Source organism: Strigops habroptila, chromosome 9 (assembly GCF_004027225.2).
Source record: "Strigops habroptila isolate Jane chromosome 9, bStrHab1.2.pri, whole genome shotgun sequence".
In the NCBI taxonomy this organism is placed as follows: domain Eukaryota; kingdom Metazoa; phylum Chordata; class Aves; order Psittaciformes; family Psittacidae; genus Strigops; species Strigops habroptila.
This window is the reverse complement of record NC_044285.2, coordinates 1,416,145-1,435,883: the sequence shown is the minus strand read 5'-3', so window position 1 is coordinate 1,435,883 and position 19,739 is coordinate 1,416,145. Positions and strand designations below refer to the sequence as shown.

Here is a 19,739-nt window from a genome sequence, read left to right as displayed (position 1 = left end):
CTGAAGGTCAGCACCAAGGGCTGAGATGCTTCTGGCCAAAGCCTTGAAACAAACTCACTTATTTGTTTCCTGGCAATAGAAGGTTGGAAGGACGCCATTGGTATCCTTGTGCATCCTGCCGCTGCGCTTTCAACAGTGGCAAGGGAATTGGGTGAGCATGAAGAGAAGGAAGAAATAAATTGGGAAAACATGGTCTCTTTGGGGCTGTGGGAGCACTGGCAGTGTCAGCATTGCCCTGGATTCGTGGACCACCAAGCACCCACCCTGGTACCAGCACTGGGATTTCGGTCTCCAGCATAGCCCTGCACCCCAGCCGGGCCATGTGGGGCAGCCGAGACCCCAAATCAGCCACAAACTCCAACACGAACAATTCCCATTCAAGGTGAGGATCCAGCAATGAAAAATCAGAGGTTTTTTTAATTCCCCTCTATGATATACACTGCCTGGGGCTGATTCTGCAGCATGCCTTCCTTCGGGCTCACAAAGACTGCCACTCATCCCACCTGACAGCATCCCTTTAAAAACAGGCTGGAAAAACCTTGCATCCCACAGGAAATAAGTGGAGGAACAAGCCTGAGCCCCATCTTGATCCGCTGCATCCCAAAGGGGTGTGAACATTCTAATACCCAACCATGGAGATGGGCAAGCACAGAAGGGGAGCAGAGACTCTTCATTCTTTAAAATACTGTATTTTAATCCTTACAAAAGACTAGGTCAGTATTTAACACAGTTCATTACACTCCGGCGGCCCATATGCTGCTTCTTTTCATCCATAAAATTAATATTAGCATAAATAATCCTGTTTGTTATGCAAAAAAAAAGATTTTTGTCAGTCAGCACCGATCCTCCCGTGACACCCGCTATGTACAGCTATAATACACATGTGGGCCCGTGCTGGCCACGAGCTCTTCCAAACTGCTCCCTTTGAGGTGTTTGCTACAAACTGCTCTTTGGGTTTAGTTAAAGAAGAATTGGATTTGGGTTTTCTCCTTTGTTTAAACAGGTAAATAGATTTAGAATGAGTATGTACAGCTGGACACGGGAGATCTGCATTAAGGTGCTTTGATTTGCTATCATTTGTATTCAGTGCATTAAGAAGGCAAATTAAAATCTTCACCTAATCGCTCTGATTAAGGAACGCAGCGCAGTTTGAGAGCTGTGGCCAGCAAAGCCCAGGGTTCTTGCTACAGCCCAGCCATGGGGATGAGCAATCCCCATTCTATAAGGCTATTAAAGGTATTTGCAGCCCGGTGGTTTGCCCCAAGTGATGGGCACGTCGCTTCGGTGGCCCCTCCATCCCCATGCTGCTGCCACCTCGTTGCAAACCCAGCTTGAAGCTCCTCTCGCATCGGGGTTTTTGGTCTGTGTAAGGTTTTGCTTTACCTTCTTTTTGGAGCTGTTTGGGTGGTTTCACACCGAGGGGTGTGCTCTCAGCTCGATGCAAACCCAAGTTCAACACCCAAATCCCTCAGCATCGAGGTGAACCTCTGCTCCGTAACCAGCAAGGGACTGGAAAAGGGCATGGAGGGGATGAGCTGGTGGCCCTGGCAGCATCATTCCAGCCCCTGGGTGCTGCGCTCCCGCTCTGCCGCCCGCCTGCGGCTCCCGCTTTTAAAGAATCCAAGCTGCAGGAATTAAAGAGAAACAAAGGGAAACTTCACCATTACTTCAGCTGATGGCTGGGAAGCTCTTCTCTTTCAATGGGATATTACCAGGAGGTTTAGACCCTGAGTATAAATAATACTGAAGCAGGAAGAGGGTTTTATTTTTGGCTCATGGGGCTGTGGACACAGAGTTGTGGGGCCAGGGGGTCCCTCCACATATGGGGGTCTCCACTGAGCCGCCAGTGTGCGTAGCTTAAGGGCTGCTCACCTTCCAGAGCGCGAGGACGAGCAGGGCCAGGAGCAGGAGCCCTCCTAAAGTGCTCCCCAGGATGATCCAGATGGGGATCTGTGATTCCTCGGGCTTGGAGATCTCAAATGTTATCTGCAAGGAAAGAACATCACAATACACCACTGCTGCTGGGTGCAAGAGCAGGAATGGAGGGAATCAGGGATGGTACAGCACAATGGTCTGGATGCTGGGCATCCCCTCCTTTAGGAGGATGCTGAAACTGCTGGGGAAGATTCCCACCCCATTAACCTGTGATTTGGCTCAGGTTTTCCCTGTTGGATCTGGTGGTGCCATTAGTGGAGCTACTTGGCTCCGGCCACAGCCACACCGAGTTGCTCTGTGCTCTGCAGAGCTGGGTGCACGGTGTGGGTCACTCCAACCCTGCTGCCCACTGCAGGGCTTTTCCCACTGGGATCAGAACAGGGTGTTGCAGCATTCCCGACGCTGCTGGGTCCATGTGTGATCATCCTACCTGGCGGCTGGGATCCTCCTCCCGGAAGATGAAGGGGCTGCCGAAGCGTCGCTGGAGAGCAGCATTCATGGTGAGCTTCAGTGACTTGAACTTCAGCTGCACAAAGAGATGCTGGATGTGAGCATCAGACATGGGAGCGGACCCAGCGCCCCAGCTGGGTTCTCCTGGTGTTACATCCGTGCTGGGATGCTGTGTGCTGCATCAGTGCGGAGGATGGTGGGGATCAAGGAGCGTGGTTAATATACAGCATAAAGAACTGATTGGGATTAAACTCCACACAATGAGGTGCTGCGCAGGATGCTGGATGCACAAACCCATAGAATAAGTGGACTTTGCAAACAGAAATCACCGCACGCATGCCTGGGCTCCCAGGGAAGAAAGGCAGTCACAGGAGAGGGGAAAAAACCCAACTAAACCAAGTTTTCTTGTGGTGCAAGAGCTCCTTTAGGGTATTTCTCCTCAAAAGCCACGTGTCTGCTTTGGGAGGACTTACTGCTTTCAGAGACTTCATCCACAGATTGCCACGCAAGTGCAAGCTCAGCTCCTCGTTGGGGGCTAATTTCACATTGCAGTCGATGGAAACAACGTCGGAGTTGCTGTGGTTCTGCAAGGAGAGAAGGTTGAGGTGTGGGAGAAGGGGATGAAAACCCTCTTGGCTTCCCCTTGGCACACACCGAGGGGAGCGGGAGTCAAATCCTGCCAAATCCTGTGGGACATCCCTGTCCTGGGGGATTTCTCTGTGGTTTGGGAGCATCAGGGCTCAGCCCAGGGCCAGGATCAGACCCACTGAGGTACGTACCAAGTGAGGAGTGCGGGACAGGTCCTCCTTGCCCGGTGTCCTCTGGTAGTCAGTGGTGTTTCCCCACATGTTGCAGGTCGTGTTTTCCTGTGGGAAAAGCCAATGGGTTCCGAGCATGGGGACGGAGACCACGATGGCCACATCCCTGCATCCTGCCCCATGCCCCCTGCCCTGGGCTTTGCTGGTGCTGGGGTCACTGCACTGTGGGGCTGGAGAGGTTCCAGCTCAAAAGGAGCCCATCCAGCATCCTACTTCAAGTAATTCCCATGTTTTGTGCCTCTCCCCAGCAAAATCATCCTAGTAGTGATCCTCATCCAGGACGCCAGCCTGTGTGCTGGGGTGACACGGGGACTTTGGCAGAGCTGCAATACAAAACACCCCCACCAAGGCCAAATCCATCTGTAAACACGCCATCTCTTTTCCAGGCTCTTTCCATCATCAGCACGTGAATCCCACATGGCTGCGGGAAGCTTGGGATGCCTGCTCTCAGCCCTCTGTTAAATTGCTCAATCCTGCAGCTCACCCCAGGCACAGCTAATGCTTTCAAGACCCTCAAGAATTCATTGCATATTGGATGGAGGTCTCGCTTAGAGAAATACTTGGACTCAACCCTTTGGCTGCTACCATTTTCCATGTTTCCAGCCAAACGCATACAAAGGGAGAAGTCCAGGCACGAGCCAAGGCTGTCTGTGCAGGTGTGAGCATGGAGGGGGGTTGCAGAAGGATGAGGTGACCCATGGGGTGTACCCATCCCCACCCTGGTGCAGAAGGGACCCACATGTGCTTAAGTGGGGTGAAACTCCCTCTTACCTGGTCCACCAGGAATTCAGTCAGGAGCAGGAGGCGGTTGCCTGCCCGGGTGGCCACGGGGACAGTGAGCTTGATGGTCACACCCTCCACAGGGAAGAAGCCCAGGTTCTGCAGCTGCAAGGGCAGAGGACAGGGATGTGATGGGGTGCTCACATCCCATGGGATGGGGATGAGCAGGGGGACCATGGCACATCCAGTGCTTGGGGCTCCCTCCTCTGGTTGAAACCCTCCTCCTTACTTTGAAGGTGCAATGAAAGGGGGGGCCGATGCTGTCGTATCTCTCCAGGGAGCTGTTGGACCTGATTTCATAGTAATCCAGGCTCGACGCCCTGTCGTGACAAAGGATGACACGTCGCGAAGTGAGCTCAGAACAAACAAAGCAGCCCTGCACCCATCTGTCCCCAGCACCAGGCTGGGCAACTCCAGCCTCTCCACAGGCAGATTCCCTAAGGAAGAGGTCTTGTGGCCCCATTTTGGATGGAAACCATCGCCTGGCTCCGCCTTGTGCAGAAAAGATGCATTTTCTACTGTTCTGCTTCTGCAGTATTTCCCCTTTCTTGGTAGAATTTTTCTCGTCTTTTGAACAGAACAGAGACACCCAAGGCCCTGGTCGGAGGTTTGAATGTCAAGTGTAAATCAGAGGAGGTAAATCACATCTCTGTTTTGCAGCTGGAGTGGAGGGAAGGAGCCAGGAGCATGCAACAGGTGCCCATCCGGAGTGCATGCAATGGAATGCTGCTCACCGGTGTCCTGACAAGGGACACATGGACCAATACCTCTCAAAACCATTCCTTTTTTCTCTCCAGGTTTGCCCAAGTTTGATTTTTTTGGTGCTGTTTTATTTCCTCCAAGTTCTCCCTTCTCCCATGGGGCTGATTCTGATATTTATTCAATTGAAAATCCCCCCACTCCCCATAAATCCTAAGTATTAAAGTGGTTTTATTGTCAGTGCCCCATTGCCTCTAGTGTAAAAAAATAACTAACTGAAGGTCTCCCAAATCTGCTAAGATTTACAGCAAGCAGTGCCAGGAACGTGCTTCTGGGGTCCATGGGTTTTCCTTATAATCAGGTTAATAAATCTGTGCCTCAGCTCCCACTCTCCTTGGACCAAGGATGCTCTGCTTTAGTTACTGTTGATGCCCAAACCCTTCCACACATATCCCTAAAGCGGGATGGCTCCTGGCCGAGACACTGGCTCCTAACACGTTATGAACATTATTACCTACAATAAGTACTTTTTTCCTTTAAAATATTGCCCTCACACCTATTTAATAACACTTGTGCACTTCAACATTATGGAAGCACAGCGCCGCATTGCTCCTAGCTGCTGAGTTTCATAAGGACCCACTGAGCAGGATGCCCCTGATTTTTTGGTTCCTTCAGCCCCTTTTCTAAACAAATCCCCCCAAATTAAAGCTCTGTTTGCGCTGGGCTCTATTTGAACACAGCTCCCATGGGGCCCACACTGGTTTTCCCAAAGGACGCCCTGCAAGCCAGGTCCTAACCCTGTGAGCTCCATTCCCATTCCAAACACCCACCTGGTGAAGAGCAGGTCGGCTTCGTACTTCAGGTGAAAATTCAGGTGGACAAAGTTGTCCTCCTTGGTGCTCTCCTTCTCCTCACTGTCACTGAAACAGCAGCAGAGCAAAAGGGGGATGAGGCAGCAGCCAGCTCCTCTCTGATGCTTTTTTTGGGGGATCATACGAAACAGGTGGGGAAGGGCCAAACTTCTGCTTTTTGGCCAAAGTGTGTCATAGAACCATGGAATGGTTTGTGTTGGAAGGGACCTTAAAGCTCCTCCAGCTCCAACCCCTGCCTGTGGCAGGGACACCTTCCACTAGAGCAGGTTGCTCCAAGCCCCTGTGTCCAACCTGGCCTTGAACACTGCCAGGGATGGGGCAGCCACAGCTTCTCTAGGAAGAAATAATATATAACTATATATATATAATATATAATGTGTAATACATAATACATTATATATAATATATAATATATAGTATATAATATAAGACATATAATATAAAATATAAATATATTGGCTATTCCCCGAGTAAAGCCTCCAGCATCACCTCTGGCTATGGAAGAGGAAAACCCAGTGCCAGCACGCAACATCCCGTGACGACCTCGCAAGCACATGCAAGGGAGAAAGCAACCATTAACCTGTTGGCAACCAAGTAGATCTCCAAGCTTTGAAGGAAAACGGACTTGCTGAATTCAAAATCCAGGCGAAAAGCAACCTGTGGAGGTTGAAGAAAACATTAGGGAGGGCATAAAACACCCAAGTGCCAGCTAGGAGCAGTGTGGGAGCTCTGTGGATGTGAGCATCCCCCTGATCCCACTGGGAGATGCAGCTGTGCATGGGCAGAGCATCGGTATTCCAGGGAAAAGAAGAGGCCACATTGGGGATTGCAGGCATTGCTCTCAGCCCCACACACTGCATTCTGTTTCTCTGAGATTGGAGGAGCGAGCATCCCCCTCTTTGAATGAGAAACCCTCTGGGGTCCTGCAGCGAGAGGCTGCTCGCTCCCATCCGCATGGGGAAAGGCCAAGCACAATAAAATGTGATGAATGTCCCATCTGCAAGAGCTGTGGTGGTGACCTCACGCTGTCTGGGGCTGCACAGCTGAGTGCAATATTAAAGCTCCTGCTGCTCTTCAGGCCAAATTTCCATTTCCAGCTTTGTTTTGGCAGGACCTGGACTACCTGATGCCACGCAGATGCATTCTCAGCCCCCGTAGGTCATGGGGAGTCGGGCTGCTGAGCTCTTTGGACAGCCACAGGCATCCGAGAGGGATTTTTTGGGAGCTTGAGAGCCTAGTGAGATGCCTGGAACTCATCCATGGTATCAGGCTTCCGACAAGGAAAGGCTTCACACAGATAAAGGGAGGCAGAAAGATTTTATCTTCATATTCCTCTTGTATTGGCTGCTTTTCCTATGGGGGTGCAGGACCAGATGGGATTTCACACAAAGCCCCAGTGACTGCAGAGATTGGCATCTCCCCCCTTTTCCTTCCCCACCTTAATGCTGCCTGTAATGTTTGTGAAGGGTTTTATGGCATGTGAAAAATGATGCTCTGGACCTGGGCTTACCCCAAGTGTTAGGAATTACTGTAAGGAGGATGCTACCAGCCCGAGGGGGCTTGGAGGAGGGTAGGGGGGGACCCTGCGTGTTCAGAGCAAGGAAAACCTCTCCTGCAGGGAAGGGTGCCTCATGCTGTGAGGAAGGAGCTTGGGGAAGTTACCATCAGTGGTTTGGAACCAACATTAAATTGCTCCAAAGTGCTGGAGTAAAATTGTTTGACTTGGAGGAGCTGGGTTTGATTTTGGTGCTCTCCTACCACCAAGGCAGCACCTTACCCATCCTCGTTTCTCTAACGTGCCTTTCCAACAGCAGCAATGGACATAGGAAGGGAAGAAATCAACTGTTCATCCTTAAAAATCCTATTCAAAGTCCCCCAGCCCAAAAATAGATGGATACAGCCTCACAGCCGTGCCAGGGGCAGAGGGCTCCTGTTCCGTGGGAATAGCTTTACCTTGGCCTTGGCTCGGAAGAAGGGGTAGCTCACGTTGCACACTTTCTTGTTGGGGTGCTTGTCTTCAGTCATGCAGTCGATGTTGATGTCTGTGTCATCCTAAAATGGGACATGAAGTGTCCGTGACACCAGCCCGTGACCATAAAGAAGCAGCAAACACACCCATGGGGCCCAAAACAGGCTTTGATGCTTGGAAAAAAATACACCAACCAACCCCATGGAATCCTTCCCATCAGCTGAATTTCTAGGGCCATTCCTGGAGAGAGGCATTTCTAGCAAGCAACTTCCAGCTTTCCTATTAAAATCCTCTTTAGACATTTAACTACAGCAATGAATGAATGAACCTGATTATTCTGGGCCCTATGATTGGGAAGAAGAGTATTTTTCTGTGATGAGGTGTCCCAGGGAAGCATCAAGAGATAACAGGAGCTATTATTCTGCATGGCCACTGGCTAAGCAATAAAATTTACTTTCCTGGTCCCAACGATTATGTTCCTGCTGCTTGAACACCTTCCAGCCAGGCTGGGGAAGCGCCTGCCTATCATAAAGCCCAAGCGCAGGCTGAGATGGAATGGGAAACCAACCCTGCTCTGTCTCAAGCTGTAACAACCCTACAAGAGGTTGTAACACGGTTGTATGCAGGGGTCCATCCCCACCAGGAGATGATGAGCTATTCCAGGTTTTGGCAAGGGTCTTGGTTTGAGCTGCTGCCACCAGACAAATCCTACCCAGGAACTGAAACGTCCCAGCACCAGCCCCAGGGAAATGCCTTGACAACCATCAGCAACAACCCGGAACTTTCTGCCACTCATCTGTTGACATTATGGACTTCCTGGAGCCACAAGTGCTTTTCATTGGGTCTCTGTACAGCCTCTGACTCCAACACCGATCCCCTCCAGTTGGCAACTCACTTATTTATAAGGAGCAGCAGCCAGGAACCCATGAGCAGCGGTGCTGCTATAACCAGCTACAACTATTTCCTGCAACCACTTCTGCACGGAGCTTTCTGTTACTGAGCATCACAGGAACATTCCCCCCCCTCCCTTCATTTGGAATCATCTTTCCAAAAATGCATTTTGTGGCAACGTGCCCCACAATTTTCCCTTGGCACGGCTTGCAATAAAAACAAAGGCAGGCGATGGGATCTGCGGGCGGGTATGAAGTCATTGGGGGATGAGGGAGGGCTCAGCAGCATCAGCATATTTCCCAAACCTCGCTGGGAAAAGGGAGGAGGAATATTGGGGTGGAATACTGGGGAGGTTGGGAATGAAACATGATGGGCTTATGCAGGGGACAGCCACAGGGAAGTGCCAGCGCCCAGCTTGATCCTGAGCTGTGGCCACATTCCCGTTATCAGCCCATCCTTCCAGCAGTTCTATCTCAGCTGCAAAAATTCAGCCCTGACAGGAACTTGGCCACGTGCAGCACGTATTTTTAAACTACTGGAGTAGAAAAATAAAGAGGGAAATCATTTCATCCGCGTTTGACCTTCTCGCAGGCTCTTGAACGTTTTTGTATTTCCAAAATGAAGAGCTGAAAGGGCTGGTAAGTGCTTAGAAACGAAGCCCATAAACATGTCTGATTTATGAGGGATGGAGGCAGTTCTGGGCACTGGTTTAGGACACAGCTTTCTCATCCGGCCGGGATGAGCAGCACCTCTGGAAAGCCCTGGATCTCGCCTGGCAGCCTCACCTTTGGGATCAAGCTGGCAAACTGGAGGTTCCTGGAGAAGGAGATGTTGAGGACGGTGCTGTAGGCGTTCTCCCCTCGGTTCTCCAGCGCCGCCTCCACGGCCACCCTCCTCCTGCTGCTCTCGATGACAGAGACGGAGGTGTCGAAGGAGAGGGTGAAGGCTGAGCAGTCCGGAGGTGCCCTCCGCAGAGCACGCCTGCAGTATTCCCTGCGGGAGGAGGGCAGCAAGTCCCAGAGAGGTGCAGGTAAATCCCAGCCCCACGGTGCTGATGGGCACGGTGGGTAGGATGCTGCAAGGAAATCCCTGCTCTCCCTCTGTCATACAACACCGCTATGGAAAGAGGAATCACACATTCCTCCCATGGACCATCGTTTTGGCTTTCTCAAACCCATTTAGGAGCTCTGAGTACAGCTGGGATGTAAGGAAAAAAAGAGATACCATACCATTAGCAAAAGGTAAAGCTGGCATTCAGTTTCAGCCTGGTTGAGATCTCTCCCACTGAGCTTGCCATCAGACAATGCAACGGCTGGAGGGGTGTTTGGGCATGTATTTTCTTTATGAAAAATAGGAAAGGGAAATGCAGGATGGTGCCACTTTCAGAGTCACCTGCTACCCCTAATAGCAGAGCAACCAGGGTGCCGGTTTGAAGGAATAGCTCTATTCCAACAAGTCACCTCAAAAGTGGTTTTCTCGGCAGAAATCACCTCCATATTGGCTGCTCTTCCAGGGCAGGATCCAGTTCCTACTGATGCTGTCAGGAAAGCTCCACAGGCTTCAGGAGGAACAAATTAGAGGTCTGGCACCGTGGTAGACCACAGAATCTGCCCATGGTTACCTGTAGGACTCCAGCCACTAAGATCCATATATAATCCGTACCCACAGCTCACTTCAACCTCCTGCAGTGCAGCCCAGCAAGGGGCCCTGGTTGAGCCCCAGGTCACAGCCTCAGGAGCAAGAGCTTTACAGGAGACACGGAGCAATAAATGCTGAATTATGGGGTACAAGTAATCCCCAGGTAGCAGCACTGGCCATCAGCTTGGTGCAGAGCCCAGTGCTGTCAATGGGAGGTGGAGGTTCAGGCTCCTGTGCTCCTCGATAACGTTTAAAAGCTCCTTAAGCACTGAAATGTAGTGTATAATTATTTCTGCTGCATGAGTCAAGCCTGTAATTGCCAAGTGGGCAATGCCAGCCTTGCATTTATCCCCCTGTTATTTACTGACTTGTCTCCCTGGGGCTCATCACCATGGCATCAAATATTAGTTGTTCTGCGGATTCCCTGGAAAACCACCAATTCCTTCCAGGCAGGGAGCAGGCAGAGGCTCCGAGGAGTACCTTGTGGTGGTGTTGGGTGAAGGACCAGTTGCAATGCCCTAATCTATGGAGCATGGGTTAGGGCTGGGTTTTGGAGCCCCCTCAGCGTGCGATAATGTTTTGGGAGGATGCAATGAGTGACCTACTCACATGGCACTGGGCACATCGCTTCTGGCATCCAGGACCAGATCAGGGACGCAGTGCTCGTCCTCATTGCACCCGTTCCAGAAAGGGACCTGAGGGGGACAACAAGAGCTGGTCAGTGGTGATTTGTGCTCCAGTTTGTACTCCAAGGAGAAGGGACATGGGTGGTGATCCCAGGCTGGAGCGAATGCCCAACACTTGCTATCATGGGAGGGATAAATCTGAGATATTAAAGATAAATCAGAGATAAATCTCCTGACCAACTGCCTGATAAAAGACACCCTGGGAGGTCGGTGCTGCTACCTACCAAGACCCTGAGTGAGGTGGGCCAGCCATCATCCAGCATGGGGCCATTTTCAAGGTGCTCAAGCTCATAGTCAATGGAGAACGTCACTGGCTTCACGTAGTCAGCTGTGTCCTGCAGCAGACAGAAAGCATCACTGAGAAGGACAGGGCTCCTGCCACTCTATGAGCTCTTCCATGCATTGCCCCAGCTGCACAGGTTGCAGGTGGATGCTCTGAAGCGAGATGCTTCTTGGGATAAATCACAAGCTCCATCTCAAGCTCCAGACTTGAATTCCTCAGAAGTTCATGGCAGTTCAGGCCGGGGCTTGGGGCTGGGCCAGTCTGGCAGCTCGGCCTTCCCTGGCTGAGGAATATTCTCATCATTCACTGGGAATGTTTGAGTTTGGCCAGGTTTGTGCATCAGCTGCTCCTTGTGAATGATGCAGAGGGTTTGCTGCCTCCTGGGCCCAGGGAGCGGGACCCTGATGGTTAGAGGGGTGCAGAGAGCGAGAGCACTGGGGACTTGCACGGAGGCATTTGTTTCCCAAAGGAAAAAGAATGAGTTTTCATTGATTCTGGGGCTGGAGGACCAGCCTGACTTGGGAGTCAGGAGTTCACAGCCTCCCTAAGGGCATGGCTAGCTGCTCATGGCAAGGAGAAAGTGCAAGCTGGGTCTGCGATGAAGTCAGCGCTTGGGGACCCAGTGGCTCCATCCCTGACCACATCAAGCGGTTGGACTTGATGATCTTGTAGGTCTTTTCCAACCTAGTTGATTCTATGATTCTATGAAACCCAGTGTGAAGAAATCCACTGGGAGATAAGGCTCATTTCCAGCCCCATGAAGCCATAGAGGCTCCTCTAACCATCTCTCAGCGCATCGCTGTTTCGCAGAAGGTGAAGAGCATCTCTGCTTGGGCAGCTGGGGCAGAGGAGGAGACCCCAGCCTTGTCCTCCATCACACTCACCAGGACGTGGAACTGGAGCCTGTCGCAGTGCTCCTGCCCCGCGAGCAGCACCAGCTCCTTCTGCGTGTGTCGCTCTCCGCTCTCATCCAGGTGTGCCCGCGGCGTGTACCTGCGCTCATCGATGGTGGTGTTGTACCGCAGCGCTGCGAGGAAGGAGAGCAGTGCCATTAGCACTATACAGTGCCATTGCTATATAGCAACACCGGCTCAAACAAATGGGCTTTTGTGCACTCAAACCCCTATTGCTGGGAACAGCGTGGCAGGGAGCACGCTATGGGAAAATTGGGAAAGTTAGGTTGGTGTTGACTGTTTCTAACAGGCATTTCTTTTGGGCAAAGAAAATTGCCCGAAAGAAATACCTGTTTCTCTCCAAGTCAAATGAAGAGCTTTAAAAATACATTATTACAGGAAACTGCACAAAATCTGTGCAGGATATATGATTATTCACCTCATATATTCACATGCGGGAGGGATTGTACCTGTCACTTTCCTACATGCTTTACTGGATATCATTTTCTACGTGCATACTGTCAAAAAGAAACCAAAGGTCCCCAACCCAACGCCAAAGCAGGGTGGGATTTGCATCCACTACCCCAGTGTGATGCAAAACATGCATCAGTCAAGATCAACCATCACCCTCCAGCACACACCGTCCACGGGGTGGCTCTTCTGAGTAGAAATAAGTGTGAAATTAAATAGATAAAGGAAACCCTGCTCAGCTTTTCATCCTGCAAGCGCTGCAAAGACAGCAGTTAGGAGGAAAACACTGGATTTGATAGGGCAAATCAGGATTCTTGCTCTAGTGACCTGTTTTTCCTATGACACTGTTTGCTATCTGTTAACTACTATCGCTTCCCCCTGCTCCAGCCGAGTCACAGGCACCCACCAGGTAGACTTGGGGTCACAGCAGCATGCAAGGGTTTAATAGCAGAGCTGGCCAATAGCTTCACAGAGATTTCCTGGGATATCAGGGAAACATGCACATATGGCCAGCAGATGTGTCCTGCTGCTGCAGCGGGGAGGATGGATGAGCTCTGCAGGACGTGGTCCAGGCACATCCTCTCCTGTCCCACTGGCTGACGAGGAGGTGGTGACATCCCTGTCACATGTACCATGGCAAGGCAAGCTGTGGGAGAGCTTGGCCACAGGGAATGGGCAAGGGAAGAGGTTATGCATGGGTATATCTTTGGTTTGTATCCTTGGGGTGTTTCCTGGCACTGCTTAATGGCAGAGCCACCATTCCTGCTACATGAGCCAGGATAGGGACACATTTGTGGGTAAAAAGGGATGTGGCAAATGGCAACATGCACTCCTGCAGACATGTCAAGCTCTGGGATGGTTTCCCTTGGCAGAAGCCGGGTGCTCCCTCGGGGCTGGACACCTAAGCAACGCATGAATTGGGGTTTTTGTTGTGTGAGCAGCCGTGCACTTACCCACGCTGGCTGTCTGGAAGTGAGCCGAGAGGAAGACAGCAGTGAAGCAGATGAAGGCTGACATGCAGGTGGCATCCTTCCCATTTCGCTTGCAGTCCTTGGTGAAGATGTTGATTTTGGGGGGCTCAAAGCGGATGCTGGCGTTGATCTGGACCACACTGCGGGACCTGCGGGGCAAGTAAGGGTCAAGAGATGTGCTGTGGCATGGGATGCACAACACATCTAAAGCATCCTCCAAAAGCCTCCTACACCTCCAAAGTCACCCTTTTCACACCTTTTCACTCTTTTCCTCAACATGAAGAAGGTGCTGAGAAAGACCAAAGGCCGCCACAGCATCCTGCTCTACTCTCAGCTCATCTATGTAGCATTGAAGAATAAAATCTCTTGCACATATTTGCCTCCTGCTCATGCCAGCGAAGCAGCAGGATTTGTGGTCCCTTCCATGCACGTAGCAGACCCCAGGGTGGCCCATCTCTGCTGGGCACAGCTACCCTCCATCCTAACAGCCTCAAGGCTCTTTCCAAACCATTATTCAATGTTTGAAAATATTAAATCATTCTTATTTAATAAGAGCAGGGTGAGCTTGGGCTAATCACCACAAATCAATGAGCTGGATTGAGACTCCTGGGGAACTAATGATGAAATTCAATGCAAAACCAACTCTGACACCCTACTAGGGCCCAACGGCATCAAAATCCCACGGCCCCTGCTGGGCAGGGGGTTGTTATTGTGGAAAGATGGGTCAGATTGTTGGGAGATCAGTTTTCCCTCAAAAGATTGCAGCATATTGCAGTGAGCATTGGGAAGAGAAGGGTGCCAAGTGAGAGGGTAGAGCTAACCACAGCAGCACGGCATTCCCCAGGGAGCCAACAGCCAAGTCCACGAGCCCATCTTCATTCAGGTCCAGCTGTCCATGGATGCTGCATCCGAAATACATCAGCCCTGGCGCGAGGTCTGCAGCTGCTATCCGCTGAAAGGAAAAGGGCAGAATCCAGCAGGTTTCCAGTGGAAGCATCCCTTGCCTGCGAAGGAGGGGTTTGCCATGCCAGCCTCCTCCATGCTACTGAAGATGCCCCTTCCCAAGTGATTGCACCACAGTTTTCCAGGGAATAAGAGCAGTTTCTCTTTGGAGACACCATCCAGTGATTCCTGCTGAATTTACTCTGCATATTTACTATTTCTCACAAGTGGCAGGGGGTTGGAACTGGATGAGCTTTAAGGACCCTTCCAACCCAAACCATTCCAGGATTCTAAGTGCAAGAAGTATTTTCTCTATAGCAATCCATTGCACTGAGTACTAAGCTTTGCCCCTGATTTCCAGCATGTTTTCTATACCTTCTGTTTTCTTTCTCTTGGACCCCTCACAAGAGAAGATATCTGGCAATAATAATTAACAATGCAGTGCCATGTATGAACTTATTGTGCTCTATCAGTCCTCAAAATGAGAACAAATGACATTTATTCTGATGAAGGACGAGGCCAACCAAAGCACGCAGAAGCCATACCTGCTTGTACTTCTTCAGGATGGTCTCTTCGAAGCCAAGGAAGATGTATATTGCTCCTTGGTGCTCGTCCTCCAACGGAGCCCCAACAACAAGGTCATTGTAGGAGTCCTGGTTGAGGTCAGGCACAGCAGCGATGCAGGAGCCAAAGCGGGAATTCTGGTAGCTCTGCAGATCCAGGAGGGCTCCGCTGGGAATGAAGTGGTTCTGCCGGGCCAGCCAAAGAGAAAAGGCAAAAACCCAACCCCAAAACCATCAGCAGCAAGCCTGGCAATAGGAGAAACCACCCAAAGGCAAGCAAACACGATGCGGTGTGTGTGAGCAGTTTCTGTAAGGAAGGAGGTGACTCTCCCGGGGCTGCAGGACTTTCTGCTGAGTGTGATGAGCCAGTGCATCAGCTTTGCCTTCCTTTTATAACAACCTATGTAAATAACAGTACAAAAAGTTGTGCTTTGGTTATGGGGACTCCTGCTGCTGCAGGCAGGATCTGCGGCCTTGGATATAGAGTGTGACCTGCTCATTGTCCATGTGATTTGGTTCAGAAACTGCAGTTTAAGGCAGGTTTGAGGGTGGCAGCAAAGCTGGTCCTGCCCTAGAGCACTGGAAGGAGATGGGGGTGGCACATGTCCCGTCTGTGCCCTAAAGTGATGGTGGAGGGACCTTGCTTCTCCACAGCCCATATCTGGCCCAGCCTCCGGGCAGCAGGGTGCCCATGGAGGGAATGGTTTTGTGGAAGCAGAATGAATGGAGACTTTCTCCAGACAAACACCCATGTTGCAAAACCCCCTGCCTTGCACCCCGTGCATCACCCCGTTGGGGCTGGGAAGCTCACTGAACAGGGAGCAGCGAAGCTTTGAGACGACACGGCTCTGCTCCAGCAAGGGCTGGATTCCCTTTGGCAGCGAGCAAACCCCCTGGGATTGTTTATAAACAAGGAAACCAGACAAATCCTCCTCCAAACCAGTGAGGAGGTGCCAAGCTCTGCTGCCGTTGGGCAATGCTGTCATGCCCTGTGATGTCTGATGGAAGCTGGTGTGTGAATGCAGCCCGAAGCCACCCCAAGGAGGTGACACAAGGGGACAGACACAGTTTCTGTGCTAGCACCCAGCCCCTGTGGTGTCCCTGGCTTGCTCCATGGTGCTGCCACGTACCTCCCGCAGGGTGTAGACATAGACCTTCCCCCTTTCCCTGCCCTCGCTGAAGTACATGGGGGCTCCCACCAGCAAAACATCAGTGATGCCATCTCCATTGACGTCGAGGGAGTTGATCTCGCTGCCGTAGTACGAGCCAATCTGGAGGAGATAGAGGAAGGGATGAGAGCAATGCTCCTGGCACGCAGGTGCACTGCCACCCACCCCGGTGGGGACATTTCAAGCCCTGCTACAGCCATGGGGATCAGACCTGAGGGTACAGGAAAAGCCAAGGCATCCTATGGATGTCCTACAGTGCTGAGCCATTTAAACAGGACAATTTGCAAACAAAGGGTGAGGATTGGTGGAGGAGCATGTGTGCCACATGGGGAAATCCATGTAGCATCCTCATAAGCGTTACCTGCTCTCCCTTTAGCGCCTGGTGGATGGTGAGGTTCCGGTTGTTGTGCATGCTGAAAAGGATGACCTTCCCAGTGTGGTTGAACCTGGGAGCTCCTGCAACGTAGATCCGCTCGTGCTTGGTGGAGATGACGGAGGAGACGGTGTAACCTGGAATGGGGCAGGTGTGGGGTGAGCATGGCTGAGCATTCCCTGCCTGCTCCCAGCGCTGCCTGGGATCTGCTTTCCATTAGTCCCCAGCTGCTGACACAGCTCTGGCCACTTCCCAGATCAGGAAGCAAGAAACCCAGATTTCTTCACAGATAAAGTCATTCACATCAACCCCAGCGCCCCGACCTTGGGCTCTGAGCCGCCTGCTCGGGTCCTACCTACACCCTGAGCCAAGAGTTCTGGCACTGCCTAATGCAGTCGTGCAAAATCCTTCTTCCACTGAGGCGAGCCCAATTCCTGGCTGGATAAGTGGTTTATTTCATGGATCATGTCAAGTTAAACAAACGCCAGCAAGGTCGTGCACACCGGGAGGCTGTAGTACCTGCTCCTTCAAGACCCCTCCAACACCCTGTCCCAAACCAGGCATGAAAGGCTTTGCTGATGCTTGATGTGAATATTCACAGTCTGATAAGAGCCATGAATCCATCAGGACTGTTGCTCACGAGTCCTTCTGGAAATGACCCCATGTAAGTGAGTGACCCTGAGCAATCCCTGGGATCACCAACACATGCCGCATGCTGGGCTGTGGCACTTGCCAGTGGTCACAGGTGGGATTATGGAGGAATATAACACTGGGGCTGCAAAATCCTGTTTTTCAAACCCAGATCCAGGTTCCTGCATGTTCAGTCAGTTTTAGTATTACTTAAATTGTTAGAAACTCAAAGCATGGCCAACCATGAAGCTGGATCAGATCACAGGATCGCAGTCAGTTGAATTTTGAGCATCTCTAGGGATTATCAGGGTTTATGGACCCCTTTCCCTGGGCATTGCCTCTATATAGGGTCTCTATTTCCCTAAATATTCCCTTCATGGGGGGATATTCTTAAACCAAGCATCAGCCTTGAAACCCCTATGTCCCAGTGCAGGGCAAGCTGGGCTGCTCTGCTTTTGTGTATTAAATATTAAGGAAATCAAGCATTCCTTAGTATTTCTGGATTTCTTACTCCAGACAATGGGAAAGAGAGTCCAGCTGAGCTCCCACACGCTCTCACGGATTTCCCTTGCACAGCCACAGCCATCCCCACTCCAGGCATTCTGCTGTCACCCCGAGGGGTGACCCCCGTGTCCAGGGGCTGTTCATATTCCCAGCACAGGGAATAGCCCTGACACGCTGGCAGTCAACCCCACAGCATCCCACCCCGCTCCCTGCCCTGGGGCAGCTCATCCTGGCATGCACATCTCTGGAGGTTTTATAACCAGGCTGTTATTTTTACTCCGGAGCCTCAGCAGCCGCACATGGAACGGATTAACCCAGCAGGTATTTCCTCCCTAGGCATGGAATTTCATCACTGCTTTTTAAACCATTCCAGTAAGTGCTGCAGATGACCCGGGCTGAATGGTGTCTGAGCTACTTCTGCATTGGAAGCACTTCTGTGCTACACCCCATGGTCGGCACTGGGTTCTTCCCAGGTGAGGATGCTCACGTAGTCTGTATCCCAGAGCTGTAACGGTCTCGCTCCGATGGGAGCCTGCAAAGAGCCAGGCACAGTCTCCAACACTGGGAGCACTGGCTGCTATCAGTCACTTGAGAAATGTGTTGTGTTTCCTATTATTAAGCATAAAACCATGAACTCAGCCCCGGCAGCAGAGCCTCATTCAGCTTTCCTACCTAAATATGCGCCGTGATTTTTCAGCTCCTCCGGGAACTCCTGGAGATAAGATTCCCGCAGGGGAATGACCTTCCCGCTGCTGGTTTCCTTCAGGACGGCTCCGTTCCAGTCATAGGCACCCACTGCCCCCAGCAAAATCCCATCCTGTGGGAGAGCAGGAGGAGTTTAAGGGTGTTTCTAGCCAAGTGAAAGCAATTCTCCCCCATGCTGTCCATGTGGGCAAAGTCAATTCATGCTGAGATGGTCGCAGGGACCTGATGGGGCGGTTTTGTGGGAGAAGGGGTCCCTAAAAGCCCAACTTCCAGATTATATAGAATCATAGAATGGTTGGTGTTGGAAGAGACCTTAAAGCTCATCCAGTTCCAACCCTCTGCCATGGGCAGGGACACCTTCCACTAGAGCAGGTTGCTCCAAGCCCCTGTGTCCAACCTGGCCTTGAACACTGCCAGGGATGGGGCAGCCACAGCTTCTCTGGGAAGAAATATATAATAATAATAATGCATAATATATATAGTAATTATATGTAACAATAATGATATATATATATATATATATAAAAATCAAGCCATTCTCCAAAGCACACCTGGAAAGATGGAGATTTTTAAACATGCTGGAGTGACCTTTCCATCCCATTCATACATTTCCAGCGTGCTTTTCCTCCCCTGGAAAACCCCAAGCAGAAATCCCTGCTGGCCTTTCTGTCAGACCTGCCAGCCTGCAGAGCCCATGCGTGGAAGCGGACTGACCATCCTCTGCACCCCACCACCACCAAGTGCCTTCCTCCATGGCACATCCCAGATTGTCTTTTCCAAGAAGCATCAGAAGGAGCTGCTGCAGGCTGGTCCCAAGGAAAGCACCAGTCTCCCTTCCTCATGGGATAAACCAGCAGCAACAGGATTTTCTTCCTTATGCTCACATTAACAATTTACCTTCATGATTATGAAACTAAATACCCATCTCCACACCTGCAGCATCTGGTGATGATAAAAAGCACAGGGGTGCCCTCTTGCATGGAATGGAGTAAAAAACCCCACCACATCTACTCTCTTACTTCCACAACATGCGATGAAAACCCAGTCTGGGACATTTCCAGTCCAAAGGAGATTTCATTCTTGTTGGTTCCTTAAAAAAAAGCAGGAATTTGTATTTAATGGAGAGCTTTGCTTTCCTGGAGGGGCTGAGCATCCACCTCTACCCCACCTGGAGCACAGAGGACCTCAGCTACCACAAATGAGCCTGTTTCTCCCTAAATCACTACAATTCCATGAACTCCTGCTGCTAACAGGTACTGGCATCTCTGCCCTGGTGCAGTTCTGTCCTTTCCCAGCTGCAAAATCAAACAAAAATGTGGATTTAGAGGATTTTGCTTCATAATTGCAACTGGGTGAAGCCACTACTGCTCTGCAAATAACAGTGGCCAGGATGAGGGGTGTCCTTTGGAGAGAGGGGATCTGTGTTCCTGATGCTTGTAGGATGCACTCAAAATAAAGATGTTTCCTTATATGAGAAGCTATTCAAAGTGTGATTTT

At 51.0% G+C, this 19,739-nt stretch overlaps 1 protein-coding gene across 1 annotated transcript in view; it reads right to left on the bottom strand.

Annotated features, from left to right (window-relative positions):
- Window positions 1–673: 673 nt before the first annotated feature.
- ITGA11 (integrin subunit alpha 11) overlaps window positions 674–19,739 on the bottom strand; it is a 43,971-nt gene continuing 24,905 nt past the window's right edge. The window contains exons 10-30 of the mRNA XM_030498018.1: window positions 19,262–19,332; window positions 18,210–18,354; window positions 16,392–16,540; window positions 15,992–16,132; window positions 14,844–15,047; window positions 14,178–14,308; window positions 13,339–13,505; window positions 11,906–12,048; window positions 10,963–11,073; window positions 10,662–10,747; window positions 9,200–9,407; window positions 7,508–7,606; window positions 6,135–6,211; window positions 5,513–5,602; window positions 4,213–4,303; window positions 3,975–4,088; window positions 3,165–3,251; window positions 2,859–2,969; window positions 2,366–2,461; window positions 1,873–1,986; window positions 674–1,625 (exon numbers count right to left, since the gene is read on the bottom strand). Coding sequence (XP_030353878.1) covers window positions 1,554–1,625; window positions 1,873–1,986; window positions 2,366–2,461; window positions 2,859–2,969; window positions 3,165–3,251; window positions 3,975–4,088; window positions 4,213–4,303; window positions 5,513–5,602; window positions 6,135–6,211; window positions 7,508–7,606; window positions 9,200–9,407; window positions 10,662–10,747; window positions 10,963–11,073; window positions 11,906–12,048; window positions 13,339–13,505; window positions 14,178–14,308; window positions 14,844–15,047; window positions 15,992–16,132; window positions 16,392–16,540; window positions 18,210–18,354; window positions 19,262–19,332 — 2,507 coding nt within the window. The 3' untranslated portion in view covers window positions 674–1,553. The remainder of the gene's footprint in view (window positions 1,626–1,872; window positions 1,987–2,365; window positions 2,462–2,858; window positions 2,970–3,164; window positions 3,252–3,974; window positions 4,089–4,212; window positions 4,304–5,512; window positions 5,603–6,134; window positions 6,212–7,507; window positions 7,607–9,199; window positions 9,408–10,661; window positions 10,748–10,962; window positions 11,074–11,905; window positions 12,049–13,338; window positions 13,506–14,177; window positions 14,309–14,843; window positions 15,048–15,991; window positions 16,133–16,391; window positions 16,541–18,209; window positions 18,355–19,261; window positions 19,333–19,739) is intronic.